This window comes from Rhizomucor pusillus (assembly GCF_041956525.1).
Source record: "Rhizomucor pusillus strain CBS 183.67 unplaced genomic scaffold VTP01scaffold_9, whole genome shotgun sequence".
Taxonomy (NCBI): domain Eukaryota; kingdom Fungi; phylum Mucoromycota; class Mucoromycetes; order Mucorales; family Lichtheimiaceae; genus Rhizomucor; species Rhizomucor pusillus.
In genome coordinates, this window is record NW_027192151.1 from 587,366 (window position 1) to 606,318 (window position 18,953).

The 18,953-nt window shown below is 45.9% G+C and overlaps 8 protein-coding genes across 8 annotated transcripts; 4 read left to right on the forward strand and 4 right to left on the reverse strand.

Annotated features, from left to right (window-relative positions):
- Positions 1-244: 244 nt before the first annotated feature.
- On the forward strand, positions 245-2,259 carry VTP01DRAFT_10731 (uncharacterized protein; the record flags this gene model as incomplete). The annotated part of the gene is made up of 7 exons (XM_069379126.1): positions 245-508; positions 576-729; positions 806-945; positions 1,003-1,035; positions 1,092-1,245; positions 1,302-1,766; positions 1,832-2,259. The coding sequence occupies 7 exons, from the start codon at positions 245-247 to the stop codon at positions 2,257-2,259; spliced, it is 1,638 nt and encodes a 545-aa protein (XP_069239131.1).
- A 304-nt stretch (positions 2,260-2,563) lies between these two features.
- VTP01DRAFT_10732 (uncharacterized protein) lies at positions 2,564-4,812 on the forward strand (the record flags this gene model as incomplete). The annotated part of the gene is made up of 2 exons (XM_069379127.1): positions 2,564-3,563; positions 3,617-4,812. The coding sequence occupies 2 exons, from the start codon at positions 2,564-2,566 to the stop codon at positions 4,810-4,812; spliced, it is 2,196 nt and encodes a 731-aa protein (XP_069239132.1).
- Positions 4,813-5,022: 210 nt separating this feature from the next.
- Positions 5,023-8,670, reverse strand: VTP01DRAFT_10733 (uncharacterized protein; the record flags this gene model as incomplete). Its single annotated transcript, XM_069379128.1, has 11 exons — positions 5,023-5,115; positions 5,175-7,132; positions 7,190-7,295; positions 7,358-7,459; positions 7,521-7,650; positions 7,713-7,906; positions 7,978-8,117; positions 8,177-8,245; positions 8,306-8,320; positions 8,415-8,422; positions 8,486-8,670. The coding sequence occupies 11 exons, from the start codon at positions 8,668-8,670 to the stop codon at positions 5,023-5,025; spliced, it is 3,000 nt and encodes a 999-aa protein (XP_069239133.1).
- Positions 8,671-9,062: 392 nt separating this feature from the next.
- On the reverse strand, positions 9,063-9,507 carry VTP01DRAFT_10734 (uncharacterized protein; the record flags this gene model as incomplete). Its single annotated transcript, XM_069379129.1, has 3 exons — positions 9,063-9,153; positions 9,215-9,367; positions 9,419-9,507. The coding sequence occupies 3 exons, from the start codon at positions 9,505-9,507 to the stop codon at positions 9,063-9,065; spliced, it is 333 nt and encodes a 110-aa protein (XP_069239134.1).
- Positions 9,508-10,545: 1,038 nt separating this feature from the next.
- On the forward strand, positions 10,546-11,892 carry VTP01DRAFT_10735 (uncharacterized protein; the record flags this gene model as incomplete). The annotated part of the gene is made up of 1 exon (XM_069379130.1): positions 10,546-11,892. One exon carries the CDS (start codon positions 10,546-10,548, stop codon positions 11,890-11,892), a length of 1,347 nt encoding a protein of 448 aa, XP_069239135.1.
- A 418-nt stretch (positions 11,893-12,310) lies between these two features.
- Positions 12,311-13,300, reverse strand: VTP01DRAFT_10736 (uncharacterized protein; the record flags this gene model as incomplete). The annotated part of the gene is made up of 5 exons (XM_069379131.1): positions 12,311-12,401; positions 12,470-12,727; positions 12,784-12,854; positions 12,939-13,112; positions 13,163-13,300. The coding sequence occupies 5 exons, from the start codon at positions 13,298-13,300 to the stop codon at positions 12,311-12,313; spliced, it is 732 nt and encodes a 243-aa protein (XP_069239136.1).
- A 700-nt stretch (positions 13,301-14,000) lies between these two features.
- VTP01DRAFT_10737 (uncharacterized protein) lies at positions 14,001-15,867 on the forward strand (the record flags this gene model as incomplete). The annotated part of the gene is made up of 3 exons (XM_069379132.1): positions 14,001-14,069; positions 14,125-15,759; positions 15,823-15,867. The coding sequence occupies 3 exons, from the start codon at positions 14,001-14,003 to the stop codon at positions 15,865-15,867; spliced, it is 1,749 nt and encodes a 582-aa protein (XP_069239137.1).
- Positions 15,868-16,023: 156 nt separating this feature from the next.
- On the reverse strand, positions 16,024-18,878 carry VTP01DRAFT_10738 (uncharacterized protein; the record flags this gene model as incomplete). The annotated part of the gene is made up of 2 exons (XM_069379133.1): positions 16,024-18,307; positions 18,373-18,878. The coding sequence occupies 2 exons, from the start codon at positions 18,876-18,878 to the stop codon at positions 16,024-16,026; spliced, it is 2,790 nt and encodes a 929-aa protein (XP_069239138.1).
- Between the last annotated feature and the right edge of the window lie 75 nt (positions 18,879-18,953).

Below are 18,953 nucleotides of genomic sequence, written 5' to 3' on the forward strand. Positions count from 1 at the left end.
TCTCATTCTTTCTTTGTTCCCTCTTGCCTGACAGTTTCTTTTTTCGAACCTTTTCGGTTGCAGAGCAGCAGGACAAGCTGCCATAGACAGGAAACCCCGTTTATTTTTGTTTTGCAACAAGAGTTTATATTGCAACAAAAAGCTAGAAGCTTTGTGTGCATATCTCTCTAGCAGTGACCCGGGAGCTCGAGACGCTCATTTACCTCAAAAGGCGAGAGAGAGATCTTGGTTCCCTTACCTCACAATGACAAGTACGGCAACGACCACGGAAACCGAGTTGACGGTACCGTCGTCAGATAGTACTTTGCTGCAAGCTTGCGAAGTTGTCGGCTCGTCCGAGTCTTTGGCACGGGAGGCCGGCGGTGCCGAAGATAACGCCTCGTCGTCGACAATCGGCAGTGAAAAGAGGCAGAGCCCGAAGGAGAAGAAGCAGCAGCAGCATGAAACAATAGATGACATGCATCGATCACGGAGGGTGACCAAAGTTCGGCAACTCTTTGTGGGCAACGCAAGTGTTGTGGTTTAGTTTGAGCGGCTTTGCTACGAAATGGTCTCATATTGGTTGCGATACATAGCTCCCCTTTAGAGTTCGATGGCAAGATTTGAAGGATTTATTCCGCAAAGCGGGCAATGTTGTTCGGGCAGATGTGGCTCTGAGCTATGATAATCGCTCTAAAGGACATGGCACTGTTTTGTTTAATACGGTCGAGGATGCACAGCGTGCAATTGGTATGCGATTTTTTATTATGATTATTCGGGCCACCTGTGCGCCTGCAGCTAAACTCATTCGTCCCTTCATTATGAGACATGTTGCACAATTACAAATGGCAGGGTAGAGCTTTGGAAGTCCGAGAAGACAAGGCATTCATTGAACAGTCTTCACACCTTGCTCATCCATCATCATCAAACACTCGAGGAGCTGCCAATGATCCTTGTGATACAAAGGTGATTGATGTGTATTTCAACAACTTCTGATATCTGCTCAACGACTACTTTCTGCAGATTGCAGGCGGAAGGCAGCTTTTCGTTGGCAACGTGAGTTTAGCGATAAAGCTGCCGGGGCTGCATGTTAATATCTTTTCTCACTGTAGTTACCATTTCATTGTCAATGGCAAGACGTGAAGGATCTATTCAGGAACGCAGGCAATATCCTGCGAGCCGATGTCATGCAAGGTACAGATGGTCGCAGCCGAGGTTTTGGCACTGTTCTGTATGCGAGTCACGAGGATGCCAAAAGAGCTATTGGTATGCATAAAATGTATATCTTTCCATTTGATATATCTCATCGCAGGTACACGCAGTAATGTATAATGGATATGAGTTCCATGGCCGTCGCATCCGCGTGCATTTTGATAAGTTTGCATCAGCATCAGTCGCCCCATCTCGAAGATATGCGCCTAATCATCATTCGCAACCTTTAAAGCCGATCCTGGAATTGACGCAGCCATATCCTCATCCCCCTCCATCGCCTTATCATGCCCAGCATATCTCGCCGTTACTTACACCAGTTGTCTACTTTCCTCAGCCTGAACCTGGTCCTACCTATCATCACTTTAATCAACAGCACCAGCATCAGCAACCTGTCACACCACTTACCGATGAAGATAGCAAGGTCGATTTCAGTAACGCCCCTGGTGGCTACTTGCCAACTCAATCTTTGCAACACGAGAACTATCCTTTTCATCTTTTGATACACCCTCCGCACTCCAACTATCTTGGTTTCTCAGGGCTCGCTGCATCGCTTCCTTTGGAGTCAAATATACAAAGTAAGCATAATGTTCTTCATGCGTTCCCTTGTCCAGAGACAATACATGCTAATTATTTTTTTAAGATAATGGGATTACCAATTCAATGTATCCAACGCATGCACTGGATGCTGTGAAATCTGTCGGCGGCTTCTTCGTACCAGGGCAGGCATGGTCATCATCTCCAAAGATGCCCCTGGCAACAGCGCCGCCGTTGTCACCGCCCGTATTTCCATCTACAACTACTGAACAACAGCAGCGGCATGATTCATCCCCTTTGTATGTTCCCGGCATCACGCAAGGACCAGCACCGCCTGCTGATATATCTCTCGCCGAAGCTATGAATGCCATACATATGAAGGAGGGCACAGCTGGACTGGCCGAAAGTCTCAGGAACGTGGTTGCAACAACGAAAGCAGAGCAAGGGAGTGGTGGTTCCGCGATAACGACAGGCGTTGCTGCGAGCATTGATTTGACGCGGGTTTGGGAACCTTTGGATGGACTCAAATATTGATATTCCAGAAGTAGACAAGTGAAAAGTTGGCTATTATGCGTATGAATATACAGTACTTATACATATCTCTACAATAAATATTGGAAGCGTACTCACAACTCCATCCATCCATACGACATTCAGCTAGCTTGCATATTTATTTTTGAGTAATATACGAAGCGTATTTGTCAATTCCAATCACCCATTGTTTGTAGTGCGGTTGGGAAATGAACTTGAGACTTTCCAAATCAAGAGTGTCTGTGGCTTTGGTAATGAGTCAATATTGGCACCGCTTGATTCCTCCTTTTTTCGTCAACGGAGCACCATGGTCGAAGTAAAATTCCCTACCAAGGCGATCCCATACGTTGTACTCGCCGTTATTGCTTCGAGCTCCTCGCTCAAGCAAGGCATTAAGCTCACGTCTGCTCGCGACGCATCAGAAACCAGTATCCAGATCGACAAGCGCGTCATTGTCGGCACCGCGTCCGCTGTACGCTACCTTTTGCGACACGCCAAGCTGCTCAACGAACAGCGACCTGAGTGCCAGCACGAAGCACGTCTGGTGGATTTGATTCTTCTGGCCAACATTGAGACTCTGAGCGCTGCTGTAAAGAACAGAGCAACAAAGTATCTTTTGGGCGATGTCCCTGGACTTGTGGATGCTTTGGCCTGGGGTGTCCTCTACAAGAAGTCTCCAGAGGCCGAGTATGCTAGCGGTCTCCAAGTGGTCAAGGAAGCTCTTTTGCTCGCTGAGGAATGCGCCGGCAGCACGCAACTCGCACCTGTCACATCTATCCCCGAAATCCAAGGAACTAGCCCCGAGACTAACCCGCTCGACTGCTTCAAAAACTTGATCGCTGCACAACTTTCTGAACTCTCTGGCGTCGAAGCTCGCGTCGTCTACGATGCCATTGATCTGCCTCGAGTGCTCGAACACGGCGATCTGGCTGTTGCTGTTCCTCGTCTCCGTGTCAAGGGCAACCCTGCTGCTTTCGCCAAACAGTGGGCAGAGTCCTTTGTCCCCAACGAATATATCATCGAAGCAAGCGCTATCGGTCCCTTCCTCAACTTCCGCATCAACGCCAAGGTGCTTATGCACCGAACCCTCCAGACTGTTGGAAAATACGGCGAAGACTATGGCAAAAACAAGCTCGGCAACAACAAGAAGATTGTTGTCGAATATTCCTCACCTAACATTGCTAAACCCTTCCATGCCGGTCATTTGCGTTCAACGATCATTGGTTCCTTTATTGCAAACGTATACCGTGCAAACGGCTGGGATGTTACGACCATGAACTACCTTGGCGACTGGGGCAAGCAGTACGGTAAGTTGTCTTTTTTCCTCAACAAAAAGCTTTGCTAAACTTTATCGGTAAAGGTTTGCTTGCTGTTGGTTTTGCACGATACGGTAACGAGGAAGCTTTGAAGGAAGATGCCATTAAGCACTTGTACGACGTGTATGTCAAGATCAACCGCGACGCTGAAGCCGAGCCTACCATCCACGACGAAGCTCGCGCATACTTTAAAAAGATGGAAGACGGTGACGAGGAAGCACTTGCCCTGTGGCGCAAGTTCCGTGATTTGTCCATTGAGAAATACAAGCAAGTCTATGCCCGTCTAAACATTAGCTTTGACGTCTACTCTGGTGAATCCCAGGTCGACGACGGCATGAAACGAGCCATGGCACAGCTCAAGGAGAGCGGTCTTTTGGAGGATTCTGAAGGCGCAAAGGTGATTGACTTGACAAAGTACAAGCTCGGCAAGACTGTTGTCGAGAAGCGCGACGGTACCACTCTCTATCTCACCCGCGATATCGGCGCAGCCATGGAGCGTTACGAAAAATACAAGTTTGACAAGATGATCTACGTTGTTGCTTCTCAGCAGGACTTGCACCTGAAGCAGCTTTTCAAGACTTTGGAATTGATGGGCTTCGAATGGGCAAACCGTTGCGAGCACGTTAATTTTGGTATGGTCATGGGCATGTCAACTCGTAAGGGAACCGTCGTCTTTTTGGAAGAGATCTTGGACGAAGCAAAGGATATCATGCACGAAGTCATGCGTAAGAACGAAAAGAAATACCAGGAAGTTGAAGATCCCGAAAAGGTCGCCGATGAAATCGGTATCTCTGGTGTCAAGATCCAGGATAACGCTGCTCGTCGTATCAAGAACTACGAATTTGATCGAAATCGTATGTTCAGCTTCGAGGGCGATACTGGCCCGTACATCCAGTATGCTCACGCCCGTCTTTGCTCCGTCGAACGCAAGAGTGGACTCAAGCTAAACCCCAACGCCAACTTGGACTTGCTCACTGAACCCGAAGCCCTTGAAGTTATCCGTTCGATTTCTCAATTTCCTGATCTCGTCTTGAGTTTGATGAACGGTGTCGAGCCGTGCAATGTTGTGACTTATGCTTTCAACCTTTCACACAACATTTCTGCTGCATTCGAAACTGTCTGGGTCCGCGGTGCCGCTCCAGATGTCGCTGACGCTCGCTTGTATATGTATTGGGCTGCTCGTACCACTCTTGGCAACGCCATGCGCTTGTTGGGCTTGAGGCCTCTTGAGCGCATGTAGATTTACATGTAATATATCGCTTTTCACCCTTTTTAATCACTCAACTTCATATTTTTTTCATGTCATGCTTATCATAAAAAAGGACGTGCTTTGTTTACAAAATTACAAATATCTTTTTTTTTTCCACTTTATTCTCTATGAGATAATGAACCAGAATGTTTGCAAATGGGATGTGACGTATGTGAGAGAGGAAAGGAAAAAGAGTGTAAATTAGTACGTTCCTGCTGAGAGCGGGTTCTCCAGTAACTGTCGCAGATATTCAGAAACATTTTCGCTGGGCGTTCGAACTGTCAATCGGAACATCTGCATAAAAAGTAAATTGTTAGACAGTTGTGCTTTTAAACCTGATTAGATACACTTACATTTTGCTCCATATTCGGTTCTAACCGCAACAACGCACCAACTTTTCCGCCTTTACCCATGTCGATAACACCGGCACCGACAAAGTTGTTTGGATTCGGATCGACTCCGGAAAGCAATCCAAATTTAAAGCCTTGCAAAATGTTCCTGATAGTATCCAGATGTATCGGTACCTGGCTGCTGAAAATGACCTGGCTCTCGCGCGGAGGTCCGCCGATCTGGTTCCAGCGTTTAAAGAAGCTTGGTCCATCCATGTTGAGAATAGGCTCTTGGAATTTAGGTAGCAATATAGGAAGCTTGAGATGGAGTGTGGTGTCATTAAACATGATAAGCAGCGAAGGCGATTCCCAGAAACCGTCCAAGCATTCGACCTGGATTAGTCGCTGCACCTGTGCACCAGGGGCTATACTCTCTTCAGCTGCACTGACTATTTGTACATTGAGCTTGTCCGGCAATGACTCGGCTGTAAGCCGTAGTCTCTCCAAAGAGTATGAAGTTCTGTTGCTAAGGTATAATGCCAAACGGCCAAAGCAGCCATGGAATTCAGATTTCAGTGAGACTTGGACTTGGTCGTCCTGGTATAATACTCCTTCAGGAGAGTACTGCAATCGATTGTACCCAAGCTCGTAACCCGGTGCAAGAGGAACGGAAGCTATTGAAGGATTGGATGGCGTGGATTTTGGACCGATATGCAGATCTTCTAGAGCAAGAAGATCAGGTTCTGCTGATAGCCGTGTTGGTACATTTTGATTGTCAGTGGATGATGTTGGTGCTGATGCTGTTGCCTGTACCGGTGTTGACGCTTGTCTCGAGGTATCACTGCTGGTAGAGTTGGCTCTCATCGACGCCATTCGTTTGAGACCTTCCTGTCGTTCGATGTTGGCTTCTTTGCCACCGATATACCAAACTCGCTTGTCTTCCGTATCCCCAATCTTTTGGTTCAGCTTCAACAATAGAGTGGATTCTCGTTCAGGGAATGGTGGCATCTCCTCACATACGGTTTGTAGCATGTCGTCGGTTGGCATTGTCGAAATTGCCAGATATTCGCATGCACGTTGTTGCAGCTCAGAGTCCAGCACGTAGCGGTATTGGTTGAATACCGACAAAATCTGACCCTTGATTTCTGGGAACAGGTTGATGAATTTCACATATGTAGTAAGAAGGAGAGCACGAGTGTTCAAAGAGCACAAGTTGAATTTTGAGTGAACTGCTGTAAACTGTTCGATGGGACTGCATCCAGGATAGTTCGCGATCAAATGTCCAAACTCGCCGAGTATATATCCTCCAACCTTGAGCATTGTTTCGTTATACTGTGGCGACCCGAGATAGTTGAGTACCGTCTTTGCAGCGTATTCTTGTAGTTCTTCGTTGTTGGTCACAATTTGTACGACTCGGAACCATACTTCCTCTCCAACCTGGTCTCCGGCAGTAGAAATCAATTGAAGGATGATATCAACATACCATGAATAGGCAGTGGCAAATTTCTCAGCAAGAATAGCAATTTTCAGGACCATCTCTTCACGCATTGCATAGTCGGCTACTTGCAAATAACGTAACAGCTCGGACACGATTATCTTTGCATTGGACATATCGCACATTGAGTATAAGAGATCCAATCCGCGACGACGAACGCTGATATCCTTATCGCGCAGCGACATCATAATCGTGTCTTGGTGGCGTTTGATGGGTTCCAAAGAGTCTGCGCAGGCTGCCAAATGTGCCATAGTCTCCAGACCGAGATAACGTAAGTTGGTTTCCTTGGAGGAAATGAATCGACCGAGTAACTGGGCCGCCTGAGCGCAGATGGTGGAATTGCTGTCCAAATGGATAGCAAGGTTGATGGCTTCGAATAACACGGCATTCTGAGCATTACTGTGCTGTACATTTTTAGGCGTATCTTGAGAATTTGTCATGATAATTTGCAGTAATTCGCTTATATCAGATCTCAATTTCGGATCATCTGAGAAATCAATACTATCAGTGATTCATCGGTTGGAAAACGAAAATTTGAGTATACCTGGCGGCGGGTAATATTGCAACAAACGAAGACATTTGACTTGCAGCCACGGTGTCGGCACTTTGTAGTATATGTAGTCCATACTGTAGTCTCTGTCAATTAGGATCTGTGACATCGCAGTTGAGTTTTGATGTGATCGACTAAAACAATACTTGCAAGGATTCTTACTCTCTTGAGTCTGTTAACAGCCTTCTCGTAGCAGCCTGCAAATTCCATGGGATAACTCTGTGCTAATGTCAAGATCAGGGTTGTAACGGACAATGCGACTCCCTATCAAACATATGAGATGGATACGAACATAAAGCGAACATTCTAACTCGCATGAGCATACCAGATCATATTCATCCATTAGTCCAATCAATCGATCGGCCCAATCCGTAACAGGTATAACATCTGGATACTTGCGGAATAAACGCAGTAACGTCAATGCAGCCTTCTTCTTTACAAAGCTTTTTGATGTCCTGAACAAAAAATGGTGTTAACAAGCTGGATCGTTGAGGAATGGGAATGTTGTAATACTTGCGGTGAGATTAACAATCGATGAACATCAGGAGCAAGTGACTCGGCCATTTCACGACCACCAATGTTGGCAATAGCGTGTAAAGCAAGACAGTTGTTAATTTCGTTCATATCATCCAAGTCCTTCTTTGTCGAATTTACGACGAGTCGCACGAGATCGCTGTTTTCATGAAATAACAGTGTCACTGCAAGGTAGCCCTTGAAGTCAGGAAACGCAATGTGAGTGCCGTTGTACAAGCAAATACATCCACGTCCTAGTCGCCTCTTACAATCTGTTTCTCGCTGTATTTTGTGCTGGAAATTAGGTTTACAGCCTCGAGATGTCCAAAGTCAATCTCCCAGCCGAGAATGTACATGTACAACAGTTTGCAGACATATTTCTTCTTTTGATATCCACTGAGGTTGCTCTCTAAAGTGATGTCGTTAAATCTTTGAGATGTTCACAGTCATTATTGAACATCCATATACCTTTGAACTTCGAGCGGATATTGGCCATCTCCTTATTAATACGCTTCTCTTCGAGTTCACGCACCCGACCTATACGGCGTTCAGCATGTTAGAATGCTAGAGCGTTTTTCCTATCTCTCTGCTACCTACAGTTACGAATGTCGGCTGGTATTCACCGAATGGGCAGCGCGTCAGTCAGCAGCTTATTTGTAATATTCTCGACCCTGACAGCATATTCTGATTTCGGGTTTCATCTTACCTATGAAACTAAAGAGAAAAGTTTAGTCATAAGAATAGTAAATGCCAATTATTCTCAGGCAATGCACTTACACTGTGAGACCTCTCATAGACGACATGGTGGCCTGATGGATTGAGGAAGCTGACACAAAGATGGATAGTGGGACAAAATGGAAAGTCGCCGCATCTTTCATTTTCTGGGTTTCCTGCATGCCCAAATTGGTAAGCGACCACAGGAGTATCTTCCTCGCATTGATACCGACAGAAAGAAAATGCATAATGCACTGGTGTTAGTTATTAGCATAACATGTACTTGAAAACGCCGATATCGGAAGCGCCAGTATTGCTATACAAATTTGCGTGTATGGGCCAATCTAAACTATACCATACATTATGCAGAATTTTGAGGAAGGAAATGAATGCTATGTACTGCTTTGAACGTGGACTGCGATTCAGTTTAGCAAGCATGGCGCCATTCCTATTTATGTCTCCAGCAGATTGACGAAAAGTATAGAAGATTTGTAGAGCTTGGCATGAACGTCAAGGAGAACGTTGCAAATACTTGTCTTCACTGCCATTCTTTCATTAATTGTATGATCTTGTCTGTTGTTTGAGCATATTACATATGCAGAGTAATACACATTATGGCATTGCAGTTTAGAAATAGGTTTTAGTCATCTGGTATAGTGGGAGCTGGATACGCTTTTCCTACAGCGTTGTACTGCTCAGGATATTTCTCAGCCAGTTGCTTCTTGATCGATCTAAATAGAGATGAAATCCGTCATGCATCTGCATTGTCTCTTCCCATATCTTTTGCTTTACCGAAGCTTGATAAACATTTTATCAAGATCTTGTTTCATTTCTTTCAACAGTTGAGTGTGGGATTCAAACCGTTTGCTGACGTTCTTGTATCTCGCTCTGCTGAATTCATTGAAAGCCTCCAAGCTGCGGTGCGTCTTTTGGTAGATCTGCAAACTGGTTTGATCGTTGTAGGAACGATGACAGTCAAGTGAATTCCAAATTTACCAGTTCTCTTGTTCGTCTTGAATTCGCTTCAAGTCTTGTTCATTACGGGCGCTGATGAAATGTCCTGCAAGTTTTGTAGACAAGCTCATTAAACGGCGACGCTCACTCCTGAATTACAGCATCATCGTAAAAAATGTTGCATAAATCGCTCAAATCTATTATTTTCAAAGCATCTCCTAGCAGAAGAACAACGAATGCAATGTACTCTTGTTATTCAATGACGAATATAATAATGTGCTATGGTATATGAATATGAGAAGTCAGTAAGCTATCGTTTTTATAACGTAAACAATCTCTATGACACGCGTCTGAAGACGTAATTGAATCATAGCAGAATGCATCGGATGCATGGTAAATGGCAATATGAAGATAGCCCGCCACATCGTCATCATAAAGTTTGTTTGTATGCGAGCTGCGTGCGTCTCCCCGCATGGACTACTCTTGGCTGGAACGTTGGACAGCTTGCATTGTTTGTGACAAGCCATGTGTATGCACCAAAGCTGTGTAACAAATGGTAAGCTGAAACGGTCAAGGCTGGTATATTATCTTTTCCTCCAAGATTGTTCACGTAGATAATAATATTTGTATCATCGGCAATCTCGATCAACGGCATCTGATGTGCATGTTCGTCTACAATGAAACGGAAAAAGAAGATGCAAAAAACAACAGAATTTAGGAGAACAGAAAGCCAAGGCGCGATGAAGTCACCTGTTATCAATGTGGTTTAGCTCGATTGTCGTAAAACTTTTTCGATGGAGAGAGATCTGTTGGCTCTGGTGCATGCATCGAAAAGATATCTGTGTGGCCAAAGGGGGGATGGTCTGTCCCTAACATTTATATCTTGAGTATGTTATGTGGAACGATCAAAACTTTTTTCTCCCACAACAAAGAGATAAATTTGACTTTACCCCACTCCCATACTTTATCCCTTTCTTCCCTTTCCCCAAAACCTGCAGATGCTGCAACAACTAGTCGATACATTCTTTGCGTTGTGGCTCGACATTTTACACATCTATATACGCGTATCAGCGTTTCTTCAGGCGATCCTTGTTGTTGCTTCAGATTTATCTCAGAGAGATAACCTGCATCGCCAATACGCCACAAAAGTTGTTCCGGACAGTCCAACCATGACTGTAGTACGACGGCGACGACAACAGAAACCACAGAAAGCGCCAGTTGCCAAACCGCAGACTGTCAACTACATTAATGAACTTCCCAATGAAATATTGTTGGCCATATTTGAAATGGCCAAACCTACGGATCTACCGCGCTGTACCGTGGTATGCCGTCGATGGCATGTGCTCGTGACACCAATCTTGTGGAGAGCCCCGGTCCTCATCCGTCCTGTCTGCTGCCTTCCCCCGTCCAAAACCACTTGCCGCCATCCCTTGCAAAAGGGCATGGATGCATTTGTTGATTATCAATATTGTGCGTATTCAAATACCTCGTGTCCATCCTCGAGTTCAGTCTGGTCCCCATCGAGTGCGCTGCTGTCAAAGGATGGCTTCTGCGAACCTGCCAGGCTCAGCGGCTGCCAACAAACGATTGCATCGGACAGCTTCCCGATACATCTTGAAAAATATGGCACAGCTGTTCGCAAACTGGTTCTTCCTCCCAAGTACACGACCGACTGCTCCGTGCGCCAAATCGTGACTTATTGCCCCAACATTACACATCTTGTGCTGGATGGCTGCATACACATTACAGACATCACTCTGCTGCTGCTTGCAAAATGTCAAACAATCGAGTCGCTCTCTATCCGATACTGCAACTTGGTGACGGATACCGGTTTACTTTACCTGAGCAGCTTGCCGCGCTTGCAAGAACTCTACGTAACTGGTCTAAACAGGATTTCGTGCGATGGTGTGACAAGGTTGGCACCTCTCCGTTGTCTGGACGTGAGCGAGTGCTCCGGTGTCACAGCTGTCCGTGAACTGGTGCGCTCCTGTGGAACGGCTTTAACCCATTTAAGTATTGCCCGCCTGAATGTAAAAGATCTCGAATCCATTGTCGAGTTTTGCCCAAACCTTGTCTATCTGAATGCTAGACGGTCTTGCAGTCACCGCGCATGGCGATCCGATGATAGTTTGATCGAGCTAATTGAGTCGTTTCAGCGCTACACAGATATCACTCTCTCGCATTATTATCGCCGACGTATATCTGCCAAACAACAAGCCGAGCTCCAGGATCAGCAAGTCTTTGATAACTTAGTCTCAGGACTTTCGAAACTAAAATACATTGATGTGACTCTGTGGAACGGACTGATGGACCACAAGGTACAGCAGACACTCCATCGCCACGGTCAACTAGCAGGTATTGCTGTAGCAGGATGCCGGAATCTTAGTTGCCGGGCCTTTGGCTGCAAGTGCCGAACAGCGCGACATGGCAAGTCAACCGTTTTCAACGTTGGTGGCAGCAGCAGCCGAGCGATTACCGTCAAAGGACTGAACCATTCCGGTTGCAAACACATTTAACGATGCGAATTGATTCCTCCTAACTTTTCCCGTCATGTATATATTCCTTCCCTTTTATTGTAGTCTCCTGCGTTTAATCTGCTGTTGATTCGCGTTCTTCTGTACCTATATTATGTACCTATACATATAAATCTTTGTGTCTCTGTAGTGTGAATGACCCAGTTCCCCGGTTACCGCGGTCTGTTGATTCCCCTGATTGATGGCGCATATATCATGCGCAGAGTTCGATCGACCATCTCGGAAAGGCGGCGCACTCACGTGGATGTCATAGAATTCTTGATATTACAAGCTCATTAGGCGCTTTAGACGATGACCAAGAACAAACCCACTACTGTAATGATGCTTCCTCAGTTCAAAGCCGGAGGGATCTGATTTGTTTATTGTCCACTCATAGATGGAGATGCTCATACTATAAAGTCTATTCATCATGGTTTTCTTTAAGGATACGAATAAGATTTTCAATTCGCTTTAGATCTTCCTCTGTGGCTCCATTGTGCAAAGCACCGTATCTAAAAACGAGTATAAGCAAGTTAACTTCTCACGAATATTGTCAGTACGCCTGGAGTGAATTGATTACCGATGGCTCTTGAGCTGTTGAGGAGCATCTTGAGTCATAAGAGTAGCCACCATGACGAGACTAGTCTCCTTTGCAGATATTATACTTGTTTCCGAGATTACAGGACCATACAGGTGATTAATAGCAGTTTGTGCAAGGTCCGGGTACGCTGTATTCAGGTGCTTCATTACTCGTTCTGAGTGACGGTCATAAATTACATTGAACAATTGCTGGCCCCTCTCAATTTGACTTTTTACATCTTGCCACGATTCTTCACGACTAGACATACCGTTAACGAGTCAAGTCCAGCAACACATGTAACATCGATAACGTACCGGATAGGGCTGGTTGGTAACTTTACATTTGGAGGAATCGTAGTTGACAATGCCTGCAAAGCACCGATAACCTGAAAGCATCAATGGCCAGGATTAATATGTACTAGAGTTCAAATGTCTCTTTTTTCTAGGTCTTCCATCATTGTGATCGTCACCTTGGGATATCCTATCAAAACAAAAGTCTTGAATATAGCTTCGCGCATCCGCATTAGAACTTGAGTTTTCTCAGACACTTGATCGCTCACAGGAGCTGTCTGTAGATTTTCTTCTACAGCTTTGTAAACCTGTGGAATGTCTTGCGACCGATTCATTGAAGTCAAGACTGCAGCCTTTTGCTCATGTAAGTAACTGAAACGCGACGTTGCCGGCTAGTACTTGCTGTCAGAATGTACCATACTTGGCTCCTCGGTGGAGCCTGAGTACTGGCATATAGACTCTGAATTTCGCCTAACTTGCGAATAAAGCTCATTGATGATGTTTGCAAAGACGTGTCGTCTGCACGGAGTTTGCAGTTCATGCAATAACGGGAAGTCAGAAACCAGACTTTTTTTAGCGTCGTTGGTCCTTGGATTCGAAATTGAGGGCTTTGGATTGGCATGGTTCCTCAGAAACACAACTGGTTAAGAAGCGCAACCATCAGACGATTTTATTCATGTGTGTTCTGGGGAAGATCCCAGGGTTTTCATTGATGTATTTCAAAAATGCTAATTGATACCTTTGCACAAACTAGGGTAGGTCTACAGACACCCATCTCGAGGTTTACACTCCCATTCAGGGATTCTTCTACCATACACCCATTTCTCCCATTTCAAGTCTCTTTACATTCTTTTATCTTTTTCCTCATTGTCAAGTCACTATCATTATCAAAGTCATTAAGTGGGGTTAAGCGGGTCGTTCTATAAACTGCTGTTCTTGTTTTTTGAGGTTAATTTTCTGTCTTCTTTCTGTGCCCTACTGAATCATCATACATCCAGCTTCTGGAATAAGAATGACCCAAGCATAATAATGATTGCATCCGACGTAGCCGAGCTTCTTGGTTCATTTATTTTTCCTTTAACCTCTCTAGATCATTGATTATTTCCTTTTCTTGTGAAGATGCTATTTGGTAGAATAGTGCAAACTGGGATGGTCTCTAATTATCGGATGTAGACCAGCCAATCGGCCCTGGCTAATCATTTTTGTTTGCTCCGTCTCGATTCAACGCGCCTCTTTCCAGCATGCACCGACTTCGATTGTCCAGTAACAGTCTGGCTCACGCTAGAATCTGTCGCACGACGATTCAAAAGGCAAGCTATAATCGCAAATGCTTACTTGCATGCTGTACTCTTACGCATATGATAGCGATGCGAGAGCACGGCGGCCGAGCAACCACAGAAGCAAGGGTCCTTCGTAAAGAAAATTGCTGGAGTTACACTCGTGGGTGCTGCTGCCTACGGTGGAGCGATCGCGTACGCTGTGAACGACAAGCAGTTCAACGACGCCTTCACAACATACGTTCCTGGCGGCGAGCAAGCTGTTGACTTTGTTCAAGATCTTTTGAAAAACAATGAAATTGGCAACTTCGGCAATCAGACGCCTCAATGGAAGCAACAGGCTGAAGAGTACGCTTCCAAGGCCAAAGAATACGGAAAACAGGCGAAGGATCGAGCAAACGATGCCTATGAATACGCTGCAGATACGTACTACAAATTGACAGGGCAAAAGCAGCCACCCAAGTTGCAGCAAGCACCAGAGCCGACCAAAAAGGACGATGAGAAACCTCCATCCCTTGTTGTCACCGAAAAGACAGATAAAAAAGCAGGTGAAATCAGCCTATCCACAGAGAAATCTGGAAATGCCCCGGTTGTGTCCGTTGCTATCGAAAAGCCCGAGCCGATTGTCGTCAAACGCATCAATACCGATAGTCCAGTTATCCGCAATCTTTCACAGGTGCTGGTGGAACTGGCAGCCATTTTGAACGATGCCGGAATGTCTGGTAAAGGTCGAGAGATCATGAAGGAAGCCGAAATTCAGCTGCAAGCTTTGAACATTGGCTACAAAGAAGATATCAGCAATTATCAATTGGTTCTCAAAGATGTCGCGCAACTGCAGCAAAAGAGCGAAAAGATCCACGCAGCCCTGGATAAGTACCACGAAGATGCCCAGCAAGTTATCCAGACATCACATGCACAAACAGCCAAAAAGGTGCAAGCAAAGGAGGCCGAGCTCTTGAAAGAGTTTGAAGACGCACGACAAGAAATGAAAAAGACTTTTCAACAGCTCATGGTGCAGGAAATTGATGCTCAAAAAGCTGAACTGGAGCACGAACGCTCACAGGCACTTTTGAAGCAAAGCGAAGACATGCAGCGTAAATACATTCGTGAAGTGAGGCTACTCGTCGAGAGGGAACGTGCAGGACGTCTGAGCAAATTGGATCAGATCGACAAGCGGTTTAAGGCTCTCGAGCAGCAATCTCTTCAAAACGCCTCCGTTCTTGACCGCTCTCGCGCTACACATCTTATGCACATTACATTCGGTGCATTCCAGGATGCTATCAGCGGTGTGCACAAGAGACCGTTTGTACAGGAACTGGAGGCATTCCGTAGCAGCGCCAAGGATGATGTCTTGCTACAGACTGTCCTGGACACTATCCCAGTTGATGTTGCCGAGAATGGCGTGGATACCATTGGTGACTTGAAGACTAGATTTGAGCATGTTGCAAAGGAAGTACGCAGCGTTGCTCTCGTACCCGAGGACGGTGGATTTGGATCACACATTATTAGCTGGATCTTGGCCAAAATCATGTTCAAGAAGGAAGGTCTGGTGGAAGGAGATGATGTGGAGGCGGTCCTTGCTCGATCAAACTATTACTTGAAGAGAGGTGATCTGGAAAATGCGGCTAGAGAACTTAACCAGCTCAAGGGTTGGCCCAAGCGATTAGCAGAGGACTGGATCGTAGCAGCTCGCCGTCATTTGGAAGTCAAACAGGCTCTAGAGGTAAGAAGCCAAAATGGCTGGCATAGCTTTTTACCACAACTCTCGATACTAACTTGTCGTTAGATTGCGGAGACGCAGGCCATCTTGAACAGTCTCTTGGAGGCATAAAATAAGCATTCTATACTAGACTCCCGATTTTTTTGTCATTAAAGGATAAAATATATATATACACACACACATACTGTATGCTACATGGTCCATCTCATCTTTGGAGGGAAGCTTTAATAACATATGCATTTATTTTCTTTTCTCACAAGATCAATTTCATGCAAGTCTGCAGCATCGGAAACCGCTAAACACGTAAGGATATCCGGTTTGATACCAGTTTCTGAACGACCAGCGCTCGGCCATACGGGGATGAGTTGCCCAGCTTCCACCGAGGATGACATTGTGTTTGCCGTCGAAAAAGTCTGCAGAGTACCCAGGATACAGCTTTGATTGTATAAATCCGGGGTAAGCATCCCACGTTGTAGATGTCCATTCCCATACATCGCCCAGCACATGATACTCTTCGTTGTTCACGTCAGTTGGGTGCCATGCTGCAAATCCAATATTTGCAATCTTCTTGGGAATCGTTTCATCCTTGCCGACGTAGTCCCGGAAGCGCATTAACTCTGGCTCGGTGGGAATCCTCAAGCTGTAATGCTTTGCATACTTGGCGGCTTCGTTGTAACATACTTGCGCGGGCCAATGCATGGCGACACTAAGAGGACAAGGTCCAAATGCGGTACGCACAAAGATATCGCCATTTTCATCCTGTCTCCAAGAAGCAGGAAGTGCACTTGAATTGGTTTCGCGCAAGAACCGCAGGTATTCCGCATTGGTTACAGGCCTGGTTTGTATCTCAAACTCATTGACTGATACAGTGCGTTGGGGGTTTTCATTATCCCAACCGAACTCGATGGAGGTGCCTTCGAGATCGTTAAAGTCATCTTCTTCCCTGTCGTTGTGACCAAGAGTGACCGTGCCTGAAGGTATCTTTGCAAAAGGGGCGGGCTTGAGAAAATCAGTGTGAGAAACGGCGCAAGTAGCATAGGCGTCAGACTTCATTGCCATTTTCCATGGAGGTAATGCTACGTCCTTCGGAGGATGTATGTTATCACATTGCAGAAGCATGTAAAGTAGAGTTTCCAGATGCATAGCTTCGTGCTCGAAGCACATCCATACGACGCGTGCAGCACGCCGGCGTCCCAGTTTTGCCTTCCAGTCTTGATCATTGTATTCCTCCGATTCCCACTGTAGTAACAAACGTTGCAAGCGGTTTCGGATCTTCTGCTGATAGAGAAGAATGGAGTCTACATTTGGCCATCCATCTTCTGAATCTGGCACTTCTGAGTGAGGGTTACATTGCGTAGGATCATCCATATCAGGATCAATGCCTCGTTCAAAGATGTCTGCGAATTCAACTGGCTCTGTAAGAGCAGTACCGAGATTAAGCTCCTTGTCAGCTTCGTGGCGCGAAAGCTGGATATCCAAAAATGCTGGAATGTGACCGAGATAAAAAATGAATGGATGTCGCAATGCAATGGGACGTTCGAATAGCATAGTTTCATGGTTCAACATTGTCCGTGTCACCAAGTCCCAAGAACGCCACAACTGCTGCCATTCATGCAAAGATGGTACATAGCTAGGCCAATATCTGTTTCCAACGATGTTGACTAGGCTCTCTGGTCTTGCGTCGTGCTCTCCAGGTACAGGACCGATGTAGTCAACATTGCAGGAGCTGCATTGGATCTCGTCACTAGGTGCCTTCTTCCGTGGGAACAATGTGTCGCGGACCCCAACAATATCCCTTTCAAACATGAAGGGCCGACATTCTGCCAGCAACAGCACATAGTTATCCTTGGTATCCTCCCAGTCTTCCACGGTATCCAGGCCGGCTGCTGTCAGCATATGCGAAATCTCTGCGCGAGAGTACTTGTAAGAGTATTCTATGTGGATCAGTTCGTCCTTCTTGACTAGGATCTGCACTGCTCCTTGTTGATGTGGCCGCTCATACATCAAATCCATGTCTTCTTTTGCTCGGTAATGCGCGACATGGCGGCCAATATGTTCCTGGTATCGTGAGTCATAATCGAATTTTGATCTATCAAAGACATTTTGACCCAAGATAGCATTGACGTGGTCGAGACCATTCATGATAAATTCGCGGGTAACTCCTTGTGTATCGTCGTATGCTAGCTTAATTTTTTCAGGCCTGTCGCGTTCATCGAAACCGAGGAGAAGCAAGTCACCTGGTTGCATGCATGTCTGTTGCAATCTTCTAAGAAATACAGCCGATTCTTGGCGGTTCTCATTGCCAATGGAGCTGCCGAGCCACATAATCATCTTGTGTGTAGGAGGACTGTTCGATGCGAACTTCTGACTAAGCCATGGAATACCTTGATCGTATGTGCCCAATAGGCCGACCAGGTTAACGTATTGGAACTGTCCAAGAGAACTCAAGGAGCGCTCGAGTTCCTTTTGGTCAAGGTCAAGAGCATAGTAGGTCACACGGAGCTTCTTCCTTTCCACTGCATCCAAGATGATAGATGTCTTGCGGAGCGAGCTATACGTCATTGCTGCGCGTTAAAATTTGGAACATCCAAACAACGTACGAAGATGGCCACATACCCTGCACCAAGTTCGATGAGAACACTGCCGTGATCCAGACGGGCTGCAATCTGGTCTGCCCTCTTTTCAAGGATACGCATTTCTGCATTCGTGAGGTAATATTCGTCTAAATGAGTAATCTCATCGAATAACCGCAGCCCACGCTTGTCGTAAAGGACGAACGTGGGAATAGCCTTTTGATGCAACGGTCTATTGAGGGAATCCAAGATAGTGTCTACAAGATCAGCGCTGTTGAACGCATCCACAGACTGGTCGGCAGAGATAGGTGGAGTAGGTGGATTGTTGCTGTTGCCATCGTCTTGCTCGTCTATGAGGACTACATCTGCATCTTTGGTGCCAGCTTGCAGTTTCACTTCGCCCAAGTCAGGCGCTCGGATATCAAGTATCTGGTAGGAGGATGACACTAGGGTAGCAGTTTGCGGAGGAGTATTCATCTGTTCTTTGAGCGAAAGACCAGTGTTGGAAAGACTTGTTTGCTTCTCGGAATAATGATGCCGCAGCATCATGCAGAAATTCATGGACCCTGCTTCTGCGCGCGCTTTGAAATGAAGAAACAAAGTTACACACTTGTTTCAAAGGCA